The sequence below is a fragment of the Trachurus japonicus genome, chromosome 3 (assembly GCF_045865225.1).
Source record: "Trachurus japonicus isolate A0001 chromosome 3, Traja_1.0".
NCBI classification, from domain to species: Eukaryota; Metazoa; Chordata; class Actinopteri; order Carangiformes; family Carangidae; genus Trachurus; species Trachurus japonicus.
In genome coordinates this window covers 39,690,694-39,711,325 of record NC_140909.1, presented here as the reverse complement: position 1 = coordinate 39,711,325, position 20,632 = coordinate 39,690,694, and the positions used below count along the sequence as shown (strand labels likewise).

The 20,632-nt window shown below is 42.9% G+C and overlaps 1 protein-coding gene across 3 annotated transcripts in view; it reads left to right on the top strand.

Moving 5' to 3' along the window:
- The first annotated feature begins 347 nt into the window (after nucleotides 1-347).
- adamts17 (ADAM metallopeptidase with thrombospondin type 1 motif, 17) overlaps nucleotides 348-20,632 on the top strand; it is a 135,789-nt gene continuing 115,504 nt past the window's right edge. Inside the window, exons 1-3 of one of the 3 annotated variants that reach the window (XM_085772580.1) lie at nucleotides 348-691; nucleotides 1,160-1,548; nucleotides 14,534-14,705. In XM_085772580.1, coding sequence (XP_085628706.1) covers nucleotides 634-691; nucleotides 1,160-1,548; nucleotides 14,534-14,705 — 619 coding nt within the window. In that variant the 5' untranslated portion in view covers nucleotides 348-633. The remainder of the gene's footprint in view (nucleotides 692-1,159; nucleotides 1,549-14,533; nucleotides 14,706-20,632) is intronic. The other 2 variants (XM_085772572.1, XM_085772586.1) reach the window with 2 other exon arrangements.

Sequence of the window (20,632 nt, the reverse complement as noted above, 5' to 3'; positions counted from 1 at the left end):
AGTGAAAATATGCTTGAAAGAAGTAAAAAGTGTCTAAAAACAAGCTACTTTTTAATGTGATGAGTCTTATTGTAAGTATAAGATTTGTTTTGAGTAGAAATGACATTTTGACTAGAAATAAGACAAATATTCTTGGTAAGATATTTGAGTTTTTGCAGTGTACTTAAACTTTGACCTCATCACTAGCCCAAAATCTACACAACTTTTTCAAATTAACACACACACACACACACACACACACACACACACACACACACACACACACACACACACACACACACACACACACACACACACACACACTACTTAAAAGCCAGTTCTCTGCAGTTTTTTTTTTCCTCCACTCGAAACCACGTGTAGGGTTTCAACCCCCGACACTGACGGACGTCTCCGCTGACCAATGAGCGCACGGGGATATGTCGGTCAGGATTGAACCCCGCCAATCCGCCGCCGCTGGGGGCGGAGCGCGGCTGTACGAGGCGTGTCCTCCAGCTACCAAGTCGCTCCAGCTTTAATTACTGCAACTTTAGGAAAAATTGCGCAGCCCCGTTCTGTGCTAAACGCTCCTGTCCCCCCGCACCTAAAAAAGCCGCACACCTCTTCATCATCTCTTCTGCCCCGCGTCGCTGTACCATGCATACCGGCCATGTCATCCATATGCTCGTGTCTCTCCTTTGCATCGGGTTGACTGGTAAGTACTGACTTGAAGCGCTCTAGGCACGGGGCTCTGTGTGTTGTGTCTGTTTCTCTTAGATATAGGCCAGGTCAACTGTAGCGAGCGGTTTCCTCCAGTGAGGCAAAGCTCAGTGTGTTAACCAAAGTGTGAGCTCTAGGAAGTAGACGTTGTTTCCCTCCCCCGTTTGCTTCCTAGATAGATCCCCTCCGACAGACAGCGATCATAAAGAGTGATCAGTGCAGTAATGACTCGCACACTGTTTCTAATAGTCACAGGCTGCAAAGTTTTTGCAAAGCACTAGTTGAACTGAGCTGTGAAGTTGAACGTGGCTGCAGCAGCAGCAGCAGCAGCAGCAGCGGGCAGACGGTGCGGTTCCGCCGGGTTGCAGAAGGCAGCAGCAGGTCAAGCAGGGCTGTTATTTATATATTTCCCCATCGTGGCCGGTGTTTGATGGAGGGGAACTTGTCTTTTTTCCCTCCACAGCCCAGTCTGAGCTGGAGACGGATGAAGTGGTTCCCAGGCTGCTGTCCGGGCAGGAGGCGCACCTGTCCGCGGACCACACCGTCCGCGCTCTCCGGCGCCGCGGTCAGCGCTCCCTGGACATCGCCGGGGGAGCCGGAGGAGGAGGAGGAGGTGGAGGACACTCTGACCCGGATAACATAATTCTAACGCTGCCAGCTTTTGGACAGGACCTGTATTTGAACCTGACGTGGGACAGCAGGTTTCTGTCCGAGGGCTTCTCGGTGGAGGACAGGCGTGGGGAGCAGAGCGCGGCGGTCAGGCGCTTGTCCACGGAGCAGCTCTGCTTCTACTCTGGCTCCATCATCAACCACACGGACTCTCTGGCATCAGTGAGCACCTGTGGCGGTCTGGTAAATCCATCTTCATTTCTTGGACTGTTGATAGGTTTCATGTCATTGTATTCAAGCAGCTGAGCTTGGGACCATATTCCATTTCATGCACTGAAAAGGCAGGTTGGATTACAGCAGCCTGGTCTGCACACACACATACACACACACAGTCCCTGCTCAAGTACCTGTCTTATCAGTCAGTGCACTTAAACTCTTCAGTCACACTATCCAGCCAAACTCACACAACTTTATTGTATGCTTCCAAAGAGAAATAACTGTGGTCAGTGATGCACATGGAGTATTTAAACATTTCAACAATCTACCAGTTGCTTTAAGAAGAGGTCACAGTCTAATCATTGTTTCAATGCTCAGGGAAAAAAGCTTGTAATGTGACTGAGTTCAGATTCTCACGCTGTGGTGCTCAGCGTATGATCAGGGTCTTGTTTGGAGCTTTTGAAGATCACAGAAAGTAAATAAAGGAAACCTGAATTTGTCCCATCGCGACAGGTTCTATTAGCTAAAGGCATTTGATAATGCTCTTATGTAAAGTGAGTGGAGGTAGGGGTCCAGCCTCAGTCCTGGTCTGGACTCTCTTCTGCAGAAACAGACCCGAGGCCAGCTCTTAAAGCAGACTCTGCTCCTTTATTTCCCCCTATATATCCTCAGTGACAGTTTAAGCATTGGGCTAACCTACAACGAATGACAAGATTATTGTTCTGCTGTGTACAGACAGCATGAGTCACATGGTGGCTTTATATGGGAAAAAAAAGCCCACTGGCAGCTGAACCTGCAGCCTCTGACAGTCCAGGGGGACAGAGAGTGTCCTCAGTCAAATTAGCTGGTGTCCCATTCTGAAGCTGTATAATAAATCAGTGAATCACATACTTACAGTGTGTGTATAGTGCACTATTGTGTAGCTAATGCTCTGTTTGCACCTATTGGGAAATGAGGCAAGACACAACGTCAACCAGGACTGATGCCAGTTTTAAAATGTGAGAGCTCAGTGAAAAAGCTGCTCTGTGTTTTCTACAACTCAGAGTCCCATGAGTCATCACACCACTGTCAACAGTTTGTTTTCTTGACTATTTTTCAGCTGCGATTAACGTCACAGTGTCTTTTATGGTTTGCATTGTGGGATTCATTCAGATAAACGTGCGTCTTATTGTTGTAGTATTTTTCAATAATAATCCCACTATATGCGGCGGTAAAGCATGAATGACGCATGACAGCTGACGTTATTGATGTGTTGGCAGCGAATATGTCGGCTGTGACAAAAACATGAGCTGCCGGCCGGGAGACGAATGGCAAATGTATGTTAGAGATCATTTAGAGGAAAAAAAAGTGTCTTTAGTTACATAATTTGTCCACCAGAGAGCACTGACAAGTTAATTTTTTTACACTGGTTAAACGTCCTCACTGTGTTTCTGGGTCACTGTAAATCAAACTTAAGAGGTCGTAATAAAAAGCAGTTGTTTTGCGTTTGATATTAAATATCAGCGTCGGCGTTTTGGGACACAAGTCAGATGATCAGGCACGGTAGAGATGAGTCAACAGGTTCTAGAACGTCATCTCAATGGTAAATGATACATATCTCATTTTAAAGGCTGAATATAACATATAATAATAATAAATTATATTTGATGAAAACTGTGACCCAGGTTGCATCTAAAAAGCATTACAACATATATATATGTAACAATGCAGTGACTAGCATGAGAGATTTGACTTAGAATTTGTGGTGGTGGAGCGGTTAGCACTGTTAACCTAAATGCAGTGGCCTTTCTTTGTGGATTGTGATTGTTCTCTCTGTTGCTGTGTGGGTTCCTCCCTCAGTCCAAACACATGCACACTACGGGTTAATTGGCAATTCTAAATTGCCTGTAGGTGTGAATGTGAGTGTGTTTGTCTCTTATATGTCGGCTCTGATAGACAGGCGACCTGTCCTGCCCTCACCCTGCGTCCGCTGGGATTGGCTCCAGCAGTGTATAAGCTCCTGGATGGACAGATGTCTTCAGAGTTCACTGGGGACACTTGAAGTCTGTCCTGGGATTCAGTCTCTGAAACATGAAGGCTCCATAACGGGCTCCAAGAAATGTCATCAGCCACACACAGTGTGTGTCAGATACTGGTTTGCCACAGTTTCCAAGCTCAGAAAAAAAAGCTGGTAGCCTCTCTGCCACGTGCACATGCTTACTGTGTGTTTGATCTCCAAGTCTGACTAGCAGTGTGATCAGGCTGTCTGTATTTGTCCAGACTTCACACACACACACACACACACACACACACACATTGGTGTGTCAGGGCAGTGCACAGTGAGCAGCCCAGATGCCTTTAAACTCAGAGTAAAGTTGTTACTGGCTGCCAGCCACCATAGACTTTTGACCTTTTTATTGCCATTTTGTTGATTCTCATTCCTCCTCTGCAGACAGCTGCTGGATGTTATTATGTTGAAAAGAAAACATTTTTAAATGTGATGTTCAGCCATTGAAAGCTAACTAGGTCAGCCCGGGCGACTCCTTAAGTGGGAAAAGACGGTCTCTCCCATACACAAACACACCTCGCCACAAACGTATTATGGCTCGCTTGCGTGAAACTTATCTCCATATGGTCCAGGTTAAATGAAACTCTATCCAGTCACAGCCGCCGTCCTTTCCCCTGCATGTCAGTCAGCCAGACGGGCTCAGCGCACTCCAGGGCTGTCACTTTTTCAAAAAATCAAGTTCGGAGGAATCCGAAGTGGCACGAAATTCATTTGAACTAATTCAAACACGATACATATATTCTGCACTATGAATCTGACTATCTTAGCGGTGATGGCCTTGATTCTGAGCCCCTGGCAGTGCTGAGGATAAATGTGTTGGCAGTCAGATGAGATTGTACAGTTGGCGTTGCTTCTCTTGTTTCTGGTGCCTCTGTTGCCTCTGTCAAGCTAGCAGGGCCGGCCCTCACATTTGTTATTGTTTTAAGGAGCAGTGATTGGCGACTGGTGACCCGGGGCCAAAACAGTCCCCGTCACAGTATTTTGATAATCTGATTTTCTTTTTTAAACCTTAAGATATCGGTCTGACAGCCCCACATTTAGCTGTAGGTCTAATATCTGAATTTTTGGGGTTTGCAAGGTTTAGTACATGGCACACAAATATACATCTACATGATACATCTTTCATGGGGCCAGACAACAGTTTATTAATCTTGTAGAAATTAACATAAAAATGAAAAAGAAGATACTAATAGAAAAACCTGCCATACATCCGAGTTGTGTTACCCTCATGGCAGCGACATGTATTAACAGAACCACTTCATCTTAGTGATATTTGCCCACGAAAATATACGGAAGGATGTTATTAGTAATGCTTTATTTCAAACTAGTGTGAGATTTAAGGAGGGATGTATTCCTGATGTTTTCCTATCTATTTATTATGACTCTGTGTTCTATCTTGTGTGTTGATTGTGCCAGCCGCTGCTGTGTACCGAATTGCCCATTGGGGGACATTAAAGCTCAATCAATCAATCAATCAATCAATCAATCAATCAATCAATCAATCAATCAATCAATCAATCAATCAATCAATCAATCAATCAATCAATCAATCAATCAATCAGGAAGTTCCAAAAACTTCTGTTTCTTGCTTGACAAGATCTCTGAAATAGTGAGTGTGGGACTTCAAAAAGTGATATTTCCACAATATGTCCCCTTTAAGTATTGGACTTGGCCTGTTTTGCAGACTGACGTCCTCCTCCATTTGTGTTAATCAGCCTAGTTCAGTGATGGAGTTAAAAGTACATGCAGTAGGTCAGTCTGAAAGCAAACAAATGAACGTGGCCTCATTCACTTATATTCTTGAAATCTTGAGTTCAGATGGATCATTACTGTGCCAATATTTTATTTTTCACGCAAATTTGAATTAATGTCCGATTATGAATTTCAAACTGCCTGGCGCAGCTGTACTGCCCTGGCACACACACAAACACACACACTGTTCATTTGTCATGATTGCACAGTGGCACTGGTAGTCAGTTTTATTGGAGCTGTTAAATCAACAGCATGTGTTTGGCTGAGGCTCAAGCCAAGCAAAGCCTGCTGATACCTGGTCCTGGTGTGGATGAAGTGTTCTCATATTTGTATCAGAGAAGCAATAGCAGCAGTGGACAGATTGCATTGTATTACTGCCTCCAGCAGGACCAGTGCATCTGTTCATGCAGCTGAGCAAAGTAAGACACAGATGTGGCCATAATTACTGGTGCCCTTCTACTTAAAAAAAAAAGAAAAACCTCAGTACACTTCCAAGATTAGTTGGAACTGATGGGAATAATTGGCCTGTGCTGTCACTGATCTGGACATATTTGCATACAAGTGGCTTCAGAAAGTGTTCAGAGCTTATTTTCACATTTAGATTTTGACACAATAACCCAATAATAAGTCTACTTACTCAAAAAGTCAAATCTGCCATTTACAAAAATATTCAGAGCCGTTTTAATTCAACACTTTGTAGAACCCCCTTTGGCAGCAGCGTTGAGACTTCTTGGGCAAGTCTCTACAAGATTTGCACACCTGCATTAGGGCAATTTATCCCATTCTTCCTCACAGCCCTGTCAGATTGGATAAAGAAAATGCCATCTTCAGGCTTCTCCACAAATACTCCCTGGGGTTTAGGTCTGAGGTTTTTCTGAGTTACCTAAGGACAGTCACAGGCTTTGGCTAAACCACCTTGGTCCCATATATTGCCCCGGTCTCAGGTCATGTGCACTCTGGAGCAGGTTTTCATCAAGGACTTCTCTTTATTTGACTGCATTGACCCTTCTTTCCTTCCTTCCTTCCTTCCTTTCTTCCTTCCTTCCTTCCTTCCTTCCTTCCTTCCTTCCTTCCTTCCTTCCTTCCTTCCTTCCTTCCTTCCTTCCTTCCTTCCTTCCTTCCTTCCTTCCTTCCTTCTGAACCGTCTCCAAGTCCCACCATCTTCACGGTAGGGATGGTGTTACCCGTGTGATGAGCAGTGCCTGGTGTTTGCCAGACAGTGTTTGGAGTTCTGCCAACAAAGAGTACTCATCCGTCAGCTCAGAGAATCATATGGATAGTGTCAATGCTCAAGCAATAACGTGCAAGTTGTGCAATCAGAGTGGAGTTAAGTTCAGTCAGAAACTATAAGCTGAGAGTTGTGACAGTTGTCTGTCAGGGGTGGACAATTATGATTTCCTCTATCAGTCTTTGTGACAGTGAAGCGGAGTCAGTTAATCCATTTTAGAGAATGCACCTGAATGCAGTTTGGAGTGACACAGTAAAGTGTGACGAAGACCAGTACATATACTGTAGTATTGCAGTGGTCATATCATGTTCAGAGACTGACCTCACCCCCAAAATCTGTTTGAATCTGTAGTCTAGTTTATTGGTTTGGGTTTTTAGAACTAGGGGGATGCAAATCCTTTGGCTAGAATCCTGTGTTATGGTGTTAATGAACTAGTTTTACCTCAAGATCATTATGATCTGTTTGATCTAAGAAAAAAATCCCTTTGTTAAAGTTTGTAAGTTTGAATATTAACCACCAAATTCCCAAATGGGCTAATTGAGGATAAGCTGGCCATTTATTTGAAATCTAAATGGCGTTAGGCCTGGTCAGGTTTATGAAGCCTGGAGGAAACAAAAAGTTTCTCTATATCTGCTGCTTGATTAAATTGAGCAATTTTTGGCACATATGTTTTCCTTTACTCTGTGTCTGCATTTGCTATATACTTTCAATAGTGTATGACTTGAAATCTGAGTGGAGGAACAGGGAGACCATGTCCTCATCCACAGGTTGCGAGGGCTCACTGAATGGTTTGATGAGAATGACAATTATGTGACTCATATGCTTTGACCTTCACACTCACCAGATATTGACCTTTTTGAACCACTAGGAGATGTTAGTCTTTTAGTGCTCTGCACCTTACTGAGACACTTTATATTGGTCACTCCCCCTCAGTATATCAGTCGTCTAACTTTACAAGGAGTGCTACAACATTTGGACACTATCCTCTCAGGAAAAGCAAGCGTATAAGTCATTGACCTTTGTTTATGCTTAAAAGACAAAGTCCTCTAGTGGTAACATAAATGATGGTTGTTGTCTATTGGAGGCCAAATAGTGTTTGTGCCAAATCCTCATAAAATATGTTTTCCTGCTGATGTGGGAGTCACTGAGAATATACAACTCTTGCATTTCATTTTGTTTGTTGGTTTTAAGGGAGGGGAATGCACTTTTTGCTGCCTGATCGTGTTAGATGAGAAATTCCAGCGTGGAGATTGGTCCAGAGTGTTTTTATCCATCAAAGTAGTCATTTTCAGTAAGAGTAGTATGTACTGTATTTGTTAGAGCAGTTTTTTACAGTCGGAACCAGAGACATATTGGTTCAGGGTTGTCTGACTGTCCACTTCTTGTGAACATGATCAGTAATCCCTTGAGAGGAGCTCTTCAGATTAGACACAAATATTCACTAGGGCCCATGGGTGACTTTTGGAGTCAAAGGTCAAAGGTCAAGGTTGTGGTGACCTCAGAAAACACAGTTGTCCTTGTGAACACAATATCTCAGTAATGCATCGAGTGAATGTCTTCAAATGTGATACAACTAAAGGTTAGCTAAATCCACAGTTTTGGGGTCTTTGGTTTGGTATACGTTGTTATTTGTGTATTTTTTAAACATTCCAGAAATACCATACATCAGCATACGACATATTGAGACACATGAAACAACCAAGACAGTAATTCTAGTTAATACGTTTTTTTTAAGGGATAGTTCACATTTTGGCAAATTGGCCCATTGCCATAATCCCTATAGTCGTTACGAGATGGAGTTGTTTTCAAGGCAAATGCAGAGACTGCTTGCCGAAAAACTGCTCCCGATGGGAACGCACATTAGCGGTTTTGCACAAATTTACCTCGAAAACAACTCTGTCTTGTAACGTTCCGTCATTATCTCATAGTGTGGTCAATGTGCAGGTTGCAACTTGTTGAGTTGTTGGGTTGAGATTGATGAGGGAAACCAAGAAATTGCTCTGAGCAGCTCGCGGTTCTGCTCCGCCGTTCTAAAAATAGCTTGCACCGACAATTAAACTTAACGAACCTACTCCTATAGACTATAGGGATTACGGCAATGGGCCAATTTGCCAAAATGTTGAACTATCCCTTTAACATTCTTTTTTGTTTTAGTTGTATGGACAATACAATTTGAGCAGATCTAAGATATTTTTACATTAACCATAGAAATTTTCATACATTAAGAGAGTACAAAAGACCAAAAAAGGAAAGAAAAATAAGACAATCTGACGGACAAAAATAAGATAAAGAAAAACAGAAAAATCACATTTAGATGAGGGAAGAGTAGCCACCACGGTCATATCTCACAACAGTCAAGTCCAAGATAATTCCTTCAATTTGAGTCCCTTGACTTCTGCTCTCATCAGGATTATGTGAACACTGAAAACTTGTGACCCCACCATGAGGACGACAGCAGTACAGAGGCAGCGTCATATCATCAAAGTCATGTTGTAGGTGTGCATGGTTGCTGTCCATCTTTCTCCACTTCACACCTCTATAAATAGTATCTTAAAACCATGTTTGTAAAACTTCTTCTTGTGGCATCAGATAACCATAACCCCAGCAGCAGCAGCTGAAGCTTGGAGTAATCCCAGACTTCAACGTAAGATGAGATAGAAGTTTATGTATCTGTGAGGAGAAACTAGGACATTAAGGCAGCGGAAATATTCCAGCAGGGAATGTGATGGTCTCATTAAATACACAAATTGTAGCCCGACCTAATAATAAACAGAAAGCATGAGAAAGAGCATTAGTTGTTATATTTCGAGTCCCTCGCGGTGCTGATGTTCCACACATAGAAGTGATTTCTTGCTTGAGTCACTGTAACACTGATGAGATGAAATCAAACTCCTCCAGCTGAGGATGGAGGGATTTTAAATCAGATCCCTCCAACCGCATGGGCTGTGATATACCTCTCTCCGCAGCTGATGCCTATGAGTAGTATCATATCCACATATTTTGTGGAGAATTAGCAATGCTTTAATTCATCCTCCAGGCCACATAATGCAGGCTAACAGAATTTGTCAGCCCTGAGGCTCTGATCGTCTGCAGAAACTTTGCTGCCCTATTTTATGACTGGGGCTCCGGCTCTCGTCCTGTCAGAGCAGGCCTGTTCCTGGTGGTTGCACCACAACTGCTGCACGTGCATTCAGTTGTCTTTGTTGTTCCTCAAGACCTCACAGACTGCTGCTGGAAAGAGTGCAGAATGGTATTTTAACTGTTGGCACTTGACTTGACATCAGCTGATTTGATAGATAGGCTACATCATCCTCTTTGGAGAGTGTCCCGATTCCAGGAACAAGAGATTTTCTTAATAAGTGAAACACTGTACTTCCTCTAATGAACGACTTAGGTTACATAACTTTGGGTTCATATGATGGTTTAGATGTAACATGTTGCTTTGGACCCAGAAGCAGACACCGATCAGACATAACATCATGACCACCTGTCTAATATAGTGTTGGTCCCTTTTGCTGCCAAAGACACAACAAACTGCTCTGCACTGTGTGTTCTGACAGTTTTCTATCAGAACCAGCATGAACTTGTTCAGCAGTCTGATCAATAGTAGCTGGTCTGGTCCACTAGTTCTCCCGATACCAACTTTTGATAGATCCTGACCACTGCAGACCGGGAACAACTCACAAGAGCTGCTGCTTTTTCATAGAGACGTTCCGACACCATTTTACTGATACCGATTACAATACTTGTGCTATGGGTTTAAGACCAATGTTACCATGGTAACATGGTCATCAGTGACACCACCAATGGCCAGCAGCACCAGACAACAAAAAACAGGGAAACATGGCTCATAATCTGTGGTAAAACGTCCTGTAACTATATTGCAAGCTGTTTTTTGAACGGCAGAGCAGAGCCGCGAGCTGCTTAGAGCTACGCTATGGAGGCTCATGGAATTTCTTAGTTTCCCTAAATCCAACAAGTCCAAAACTCTCTTGTGGACAAGTTGTGACCTGCACATTCACCGCGCTATGAGATAATAACGGAACGTTACGAGACAGAGTTGTTTTCAAGGCAAATGCAGAGACTGCTTGCTGAAAAACTGCCCCCGACGGGAACATGCATCAGCGGTTTTGCATGAATTTATCTTGAAAACAACTCTGTCTCGTAACATTCCGTTAATTCTCTCTAGCGTGGAGTGTAATCACAGCCTTTTCTGTTAGAAGATTTTGTATCATATTATTGCAAATGCAGTAAACTGTTCAGCCCTACTGTATACATGGTCATTATATCATTGCTCATCACATGCAGTGTAAGTGCATAGGTACATAAAAGCTGTACTTGGCTCTCTCTGCTTTTAGTGAATGTTTGCAGGCTTCAGCATCTTGTAGTGAGACTAATTTCTCCCACTGATGCCTGTCTTTTCTTTTTTAGGGTTTCAATTTTGTGCCTGGTGCTAGTAGCCATTGTCTGCTGTGTGCATGTGTGTGCGTGAACATGCAACAGCCTTCCCTCTTGTAATGATGTTCTTTAAGAGCAGGGTTTCCCACACGGAAAAAAACTATAGGTTTTAATATAGGTTTGAATATTACATACATAAAATTGGCCTTTGTCATATATACGCATATGGTGCATATATGCTGCATATATGGTGCATATATGAAGCATATATGCACAGATAAACTGCATATAGGTTTCGTATATGTGCATATATCCTCATGAGGATAAATATATATATATATATATATATATATGAAACCTATATGCAGTTTATCTGTGCATATATGCTGCATATATGCGTATATGAAAACGGCCAATTTTATGTATGTCACATATATTCAAACCTATATTAAAACCTATAGGTTTTTTCCGTGTGGGTTGTTCCGTGGTGGGCAGGATTGGGGTCGTATGAAGCAGTTTGAGCTTCAGCAGCCACTCGAGGAGATTTGTTGAGACAGCAGGTGTAGAGCATGAGGAAGAGCCCACACCACCCTCTAGTTTGTTTGCCCTACTTTTATAAGTTTCTCCTGTTTACAACAGGAAAGGGGCTTTGACAACCACAGTATGGATGATTGATGTGATGACTTGTAAACATTGTAATTGTGTCGAACAGATGAGGCAGCCAAACTGTACTGTTGTGTAACATAATTACAGAGTCATCTGTTTCCACAGAACCTTCATTTATAAGGTTTCAAGTGTTTTATGTTGTGGAGGTGTGTACGACTGCTCGCCAGGCTCCTCTGACTTCCTGCGCATTGCAGGGATTTTCCAAGGAAGTGCTTTCAGACAGTGATTGTTGAGATTCTGAGAAGCAGAAAAATATGTGAGTGTGGAGTTTGTCACAATGCAGGAAGATTTCCTCGGTGTGTGTGTGTGTGTGTGTTGGACTTTGACAGTGAAGTAGGTGATAAACACCACAAACATCCTAGATGTTCTGATTTAAAACACCTGTGTGTCAGCCTGCCTTCAAGATTTGCCATGGTGATTTCACCTACTTATGCCAGGGTTACGCTAGATGATTTTTTAAATGTCAGATCAGACATTGCTGTGAATTCTTGCCGTGTCTTCTGTCATGAGAGTGACCAACACACAAGTTTCACCCCAACCAGAATCCTGACCAGAATCCCGACCTGTCATCGTTAGGACTGCCCCCGACCAAAGATTTTCTTGGTTGACCAATAGTCGTCATTTATGATGATTAGTCGACTAATCAATTTTTTTAACAACATCGGAAAAAGTTGCTTTTGACAAAAATAAGCCTGTCATATACAGCACAGACAGTCATATTGATTTTGACTTAATTTTGACAAGACACGGCTCCAAATGTTTTCTTTTCTTCCTGTGACCAAGTCACCAATGAAATGTTGGTCAACTAATGACTTTTGTTGACTAATGCTTAGTCGACTATTTGGGGGCGGCCTTAGTTGTCATCACGACCATGTGCAAGTTCAAAGGTCGTCGGGGAGGCGGAACAATGGCTGTCAATCATGGCTACAGAGGAATGTTGTAGGATATGTCACACTGGGCGAAAAATTTAGAAAAAAATCAGACAAGTCAAGGGGCATACCAGCCGCCAGATCGCTGAACTTTGTTGCACTACACGAGGTAAAGACACATGTTCCCGACCCTCAACAACAGTGAACGTTGGTCTGCGACGTGTCTCGGGCTGAATTAGTGGAGTTAAACCAACCAGGGCATACTGTAGTAAATAGTTGATAAAGTGCAGAGATACCAGAGGAGTCCCTGATTAATGAATTGGTCTCAGCTGTGGCTCTGGCCTCGGGCTCAGAGGTTGCTGTGGTAACTTGAGGTGTTACCACGACGATAGGCAGATCCCAGGTAGAGGCAGGCGATAATGGTGAGAAAGAGTTTGATTTTCTGCCTGGGTGCTGGTCTTACTTTTAGGTTTATTGTGACAAAACAATTGCTCCTATCAGACAGGAAGCAGACCATTAGTGACCAGAGACCGTCCTGAACATGTTGATATGTTTTTGGTGTTTCTAGAAATATTTAAGAAACCCTTGTGAGCTAAAAGAAAGAGGCACAATAAATATCCCCAGGTAAGTCATAATTATGAGATAAAAGTCAAATTATGAGATTAAAAAATTTCAATCATGAAATACATTATATTGTATTGGAGTTAATGGGTAGCTGGATGGGACTGGCCTCACTCGAGGCTCATAGTTCTGTGGTTCTGTCAGCTTTAAGGGCTTTAGGGCAGTCTGCTGCTTCTTCTTCTCACCAACTCTCAGAAATTTGTAGGGCTGACCCAAAAAAATCGAAGCTTTGTTCGTTGCCATGGTAATCGATCATGAAATCCGTGATCGATTTATTTGAATTTTTTTCCTTTTTTACACCGGTTCTCATCGGCAATTGTTACATTAAAATGAGTAGGCTACCTGGCATCCTGGAGACCTGCCTGATTTTGGAGATATGCAGTGTTTGTTTGCCATTACATTCTTGCAATACAAGACACACTGATAACCTTCATCCTCCCTTTACCATCACTTTGGAACTCTCATCTTCATATAGCAAAAATATTGTCATCTCTGATTAATTTCAAATCCAGACTAAAATACTATGTGATATATCAGGACTTCCAATAGTTTCTTGAATTGTTCTTGAATCTTTGTGTATTTTTCAGGGAGGTATTTTTGTATAAGCTCATATAGGGTTTTTAACCTCTGGCGCACTTATTGTTCTTGTTTCTGTTTTTGTAACTGTCCTAGATTTTTATGGTGCAAATAAATAAAACTAAACTAAACCAACACACACACACTGTAGTACATTTGTTAGAGACTGAGATGTTTTCAGCTGACAGAAAGATCCACATTCAATCTCAGTCTGAGTCTCGTCCTTCCCACGCACCCAAAGTAACCGTCATAAACTGACACAAACGCACAGGAACCATTTAGTCCTAGACGGCCTCTTAATGAGCTCTGGATCCTGACATATCCATGTGCCGTCACTCACACACACGAATGGAGTGTGTCTCTATGCACATATCAAAAGACTGACGCACACACTGAAGCATGAGATTGCAGGGTTCTTACATGAAATACAGCGTCTGTGATATGAGGTCTGGTGTTGTGCGACTGCTGATGTTCAGTTCACGGCTCATATTTTTCATTCTATTCTTTCCTGCTGTGAGTTTGCACAGCACGGTGCTGCACAGTGTAAGCTGCTATTCAACTATGTCGTGCTCTGCTCAGCTGTGATGTGAACCTGCGCAAGTGTTTCACTCATGTGCCAGAGGATTGTTCTCAGAAAACACACCAACCAGACTCTGTTACTTCACACACTCCTCACTGGAGGATTCTGTGCTCCTTACCTGTGCCTTGACATTTGCACCGCAATGTCCTACATGAGCATATATGGTGCTTATCGCAGAGCTGATAAAGATGGGAATAAAATGAATGTCCTGCTCTCAGACCAGTCTCCTCAGAGAGCTTGTCACAGTTTCCACTTGTCTCTGTTTGTGTGCACAGACGGGACTGGTTCAGATGGGGGAGGACAGCCTGTTCATCCAGCCGCTGGGTGAGAACGACCCGTCACAGTCCTTCTCCGGACTCAAACACCAGCTGTCGCGACGCAGACGCTCCGCCAAGACCGGCTCCGCTCCAGATGCTGACCAGCCCAGCTACTGTGGCACTGTGCAGGGTGAGTGATGTTGATACCAGCGGGGCCAATGGGGGCACACCTAAACATAAAAGCACTGCAACACAAGAGTCAAGAAAAGGTGCCAAGATTAAAAACAACCAGAGCAGAAATAAGAAGTAGGATGAAAATCGTGTAACTGACTGCTTTTTAAGAGTAGTTGTGGTAATGTGGGGGGGGTGAGGTGGGGTTAGGGTTGGGTCAGCACAAATGGAAGTTGCACAGCAGATGCAATATTTATTGAGAGTACAGATGTCTGATATTGGCACAGTATTTTTGCTGATATCTGGTATGCTGATGCTGTCCAACACTTAATTTCCGATTCCAATAACAACCAATATGCAAGCTTCCCCCCCAAAAAACCCCCAATTAATAACATATCTCCTGTCTGGAATTTACACACTACTGCATGCTTACTTTAAAGGGGACATATTGTGCCCCTTTTTCCACAAATTAAAATAGTTCCCAGGTGTCTTAAAGACATATCTGTGACATGCTTTGGTCAAAATCCCCCAAGGATCAAACATCTCAGCTCTTTTCATCCGCTCAAAACAGCCCTGTCGGACGCAATCATTTAACAGCTGTGTAGTTCGGTTGCGGCACCATGGCCGTGTGTGTTTGTTTACAACAGAACCTATTATTGTGCCACTGAAGCAGCGGCAATAATTAAGTAGTGAACTAAGTTGCGACAGCCCACTGTTACTTAATTAGCTACAAAATCAAGGCATTCTATTGTTGGGTTTTCATTATCGGCAGAAAAAACAATAAGGATATGGACAGATATTACATGCTTATGCTAATGGTGGGCCGATATTATTGGTGGGCCGATATTATAGGATATTCCTAATTGAGAGATTTCTAAATGATGGGAGAGAGCCCTCATTGAACCTCTCAGAAGTGCCCATCCCTGTTACAGTGTGTCCAGAAGCACTGACGTTTCTGAATCAGACTGTGATATTCGTTCGACAGAGCTCTAGTGATGATCTGTCTGAAGTAGAGTCACTCATGGCTTACTTCACCGTTGGCCCTCACTCTCACAGGCCACAAACCTTGTTAGTACAGAAAACAGTGTGAACATCAGAGTTCACTCCAGCTTGGTATGACTGTAGTGTACATGTTCCCTGTTCCCCGATTATCACTGACACAGCCACTTTCAGTTTGACCCTGCAGTTAAAAGGGAAACTATGCGAGTCTGGTCACTTTTCCTCTGTTTCGCTAACCCTCCTCCCGGCCATTTTCAACAAAGTTGTGATGTGGATATTTGTGTAGTTTTATCTGTCATAAACAAGAGGTTACGGGTTACAGGGCGCGTTTGTATCATGGTGCCACAGAGATGAGAGCTGGGACACCGGGTCGGATGTTCTGATGTTGTAAGGTTGGTTTCCAGGTGGAAGGCAGAGAGCCTCCATTCTCCCTGAAACAAGTTACAACTCATTTATTAAACCATCACAATTACTCCAAAGTTGTTTAATTAAGGGACAAATTTTGCATAGTTAAAGTAATGACAAAGAAGAGTCCAGTATTTCAAAGCCGACAAAAGTGCATGAAAATGCATTGAAATAAATGAGATGTGTCCCACTGATGCTGCTGCTGTTGTGTAATGCTGCATAAATTCCATCTCTGATCGTTGCAGCCTCTGTGATGAACTGATGCAGATCTCTTTGTTTCCATCCTGACAACTCAATTGAACTTCTCTAAATCCTGATTTTACAAACAGATTTTCTTGCTTGTTACACTCCCTCTTATACTTTTACAAGTAGTGCTTTGCAGATACGAGAGGGATTTTTATGCCTGGATCTTTTTGGCGGAGGAACGGCTTCATACATATGGGTCAGATTACAGAGGACGGGATTCGTGTGATTTTTCAGAATCTAGGGAATGTTCCTTACGCTCACCTCAAAAACCCTGGAACATTTTCCAAATCCCTCTGCAGTGATGTGCTCGCAGCGAGCTGTGTGAATGAACTACTGTCTGCCTCTCCACCCTCCGAGCTGAAATGGGCCAGTTGAACATCCCAGGGAAGCAATGCTAATAAATCATTGGTTTCGCAGCGGCGTTTACTGCGATCTGCCTCACTTTGATGTTCATTCAGCTCCAGTGTGTTGCAAGAGAGACTGTGTGGAATGCAGATGTTTCCTTATTTAATGTGCATCTCTTGTTGGAACCTGCTGACCCTCTCGCTGTTAACGCTATCAAACACACAGTGTGACCCGCTCTCTACTCTTTTACATTAATAATGTGCATATTTTCCAAACCCTCCATGTCCCTGCGCCACGATTATCGATTTTTGTCGTCAGAGGAATTCATGGTCGTGATTTTTTTTTTTAAAGAAGTGAAAAAAAAAAAGCTGGTCTCCTGATTTTTGAATGACAGCTGGTTTTTTTTTAGTGTTAGTTCCTAAACATAGGAACCAGTCAAAAAACACTAATGACCAGCCTGGGAAGTCATGGAAAAGTTTAATTAGTTGCAGACTGGAGTTATAGTTATCCAAACATTTCTGTGAGCAGAGCACTGTTCTGGAGGCAGAATCAATGTGCGAAGCCAAAAAACCACATCACGCAGCCAGGAGCTTGAATTAAGAGTCTGCTGTAGGTTCACCAGCTCCTCCAGTAGATGTGCTTTGGTTCTACAGGAATACTAATTCTCAAACAGGCCAAACAGAATAATGTTTTTTAGCATATACTGTCTGCATGAGGACAACCATGTGAATGTAGGAGGATGTACTGCCACTTAACTGTGGGCCTCAATCAGTCAATCTGTACATTGTCACCACATTCTCTTCCATTATTTATTTATTTTTTTAAGTACATTTTTTGGCTTTTCATGCCTTTATTAGCTAGAACAGTTGTGAGAGACGGAGAGAGGGGGAATGACATGCAGGGAAGGGTCGCCCGATGCGGGATTCAAACCTACTGTACTGCAGCAAGGACTGTAGCCTCTACACATGGGGTGCCTGCTTAACCTCCTGTGCCACTCCATGCCCCTTCTTTTCCATTATTACATACAGTGCCTTGCAAAAGTATTCATAGCCCTGGAACCTTTCCACATTTTGTCACGTTACAACCACAAACTTCAATTTTATTGGGATTTAATGTGATAGACCAATACAAAGTAGCGTGGAAGGAAAATGATGCATGGTGTTCAAGACTCTTTACAAATCAAAGACCAAAACTGAACTTTTTGGCCAACATGCAAAACGCTATGTGTGGCGGAAACCTAACACTGCACATGACCTGAACACACCATCACCAGTGTGGTGGCAGCATCATTTCTTCAGCAGGGACAGGGAAGCTGCTCAGAGTTGATGGGAAGATGGATGGAGCTAGATACAGGACAATCCTGGAGGAAAAGACTTGAGACTGGGATGGAAGTTCACCTTCTAGCAGGACAACCACACTAAACACACAGCCAGAGCTACAACGGACTGGTTTAGGTCAAAGCATCCATGTGTTAGAACGGCCCAGTCAGAGTCCAGACCTGAATCCTACTGAGAATCTGTGGTGAGACTTGAAAACTGCTGTTCATAGACGCTCTCCATCCAACCTGACTCAACTTTCTGCAAAGAGAATGGGCGACAACTGCAATGTGTAGCTGGTAGAGACACACCTCAAAAGACTTGGAGCTGGAACTGCAACGACAGGTGGTTCAACAAAGTGTTGACTCATTGAATACATATACACACCACACTTTTCAGATTTTTATTCGTAAAAAATCTTCAACACCATGTATCATTTTCCTTCTGTGCTACTTTGTATTGGTCTATCACACAAAATCCCAACAAAACACATTGAAGTTTGTGGTTGTAACATGACAAAAAGGGGTGTGAAAACTTTTGCAAGGCACTATATGTCCAATATGTCAAAAGATCTTAAATGAAAAAGGCACAAACATGTTTACTCTTCCTGTGAAGAAATTCATGGTGGCAAAAGTCATTAAAGGTTAATCTACTGTACATAACTAATCACTGTTTATAATCTAATCCTGTAAAGACTACATCGGCCTGAGGAGTGTTTGCACATGTGACGTCGGCCCTGACAGGCTCATGAAGCTCACGTGACTGAAGGTGAAGGTGCAACGCAGGGAACGTGACGAAGCTGAGACATGTTGAAGTGATGGGTTGTTTGTATGAAGCTTCAACACCCCAATCAAACGGTGGTTGTAGGGAGCAGCTCAGAGTGTGAACGTGTCAGCAGGATGCAGCTTCAGATGTGTCTCTGTTCTTCACCAGATGTTTGGACGTTGTTTCAACATCAGTATCTGTGATGTGGTAAACTTACTTGAGGCAACACACTAAGCAGTGTTGGAAATATTATTATTTTTTCACCAGCCACTGTGTCTGTGTTGGATTTGAAATCCAACCAGTCAATCAAATTACTCACTAGCCACTGCAGCTGTACTTTTGTTTAGTATGTTTATTGGTTGTATATAACAACAATAACTAATAAATCTCGTCTGTATCAGTAATTTAAAAAAAAAAATACTGATACAGACAATTAAAGGGACAACGAGGAGTTTCTATTCGGTTATAAAAAAGTCTCACGTTAATGTGGATGAATCTCAGCTACCCACACTTGTTAATGGGCCCATTTTCGCTAAATATATCGTTCTGTCTCTATCGTTATTTTGTTATTATTAGTGGTGGCGGAAATGCTGGTCGAGCCTACCAGCGTTTCCTTAATGAGAATAACGCAGCTTAATGGCCGTTTATGGTCGGAACTACGACGGTAACTGAACGTCTTTGAACCTCTGTCTTTAATTATTGATGAATGAAAACATGAGTCCGTCTTGCGCCCGTCAAAGAATTTTACGGTGCGCGCGGAGGCTCATAAATGTAGTGTGAAAACACTTCGCTTTTCCAAAACTCCTCGTTGTCCCTTTAAAAATGGATATACAATCCATTTTTAATTGTCTGTATCAGTAATTTATTTTTTATTTTTTATTTTTTTTACCAAGGTTCAGTTTTAATGATGTGTGCAAACCTGCTCACTTCCTGCAATCAGTACTGCACTGCTGTAGATTTGTTTGTTTTTACAGTATTTTTTCAGGCTGTATTCTGACAGGACAGCTAGAGAGAGACAGGAAATGGGGCGACAGAGAGGGGGAACGACATGCAGCAAAGGGCCGCCGGGTGGATTCAAACCCAGGGCTGCTGCAGTGAGGACTATAGCCTCTGTTTATGGAGCACCTGCTATACCGAGTGAGCTATACGACCTCCCTGTAGATTTATTTTGAAGTCATAACCAGCTGAGCTGTTTTCCTTCAGGACAGTGTGTGATTGCAGCTCTTTACACTGACACAGTCGTTCCTTCCCTGATGCATATCACCTCCTTGTGACATTTAAACACTTCACGGTGCTTGATAGCCTCCAACTTCAAATGTTTGTGTGCGCACAATAAAGCTGCTGGCCTTGCTGCTGGACAAAGCATGCTGAGCAAAACACTGACTGGCTGCTCGCATCAAAAACTAGCCAGTCACGTAACTTACCACTGTTGGCCCTTCTCCACTTTACATTAAAAAACGCCATTTACTTTATGTTCACGTATTGGCTCCTCCTGAGAGAGCTTGCTGACATCTACCATATGATTTACGCCGGCAATGTAACGCCACATTTCCCCTCAGCTCAGTTCATGTTGACCTCCATCGAAGATTCATGCTATGGCTTTCTTCTTCTACTGGTGATGGCATCTGTGGCAGACTAGCGGCTGCACGGGTGCCTTGCTGCGCCCAATAGGTCACTTATACAGACGTATAATAGCTCAATTGAATTCTTTCGACTCAAAAATTCCTGTTCAAATTTGAACCCATCCGAGTGGCTGTGGGCTGATCATATCACCCATCACTTCATACCTGCAATGCTGATAATGATGGATATTTAAAGGCTGACCATTTTTAAGGATTCTCACAAGATGGGATTCAATTTCTTTAATTAT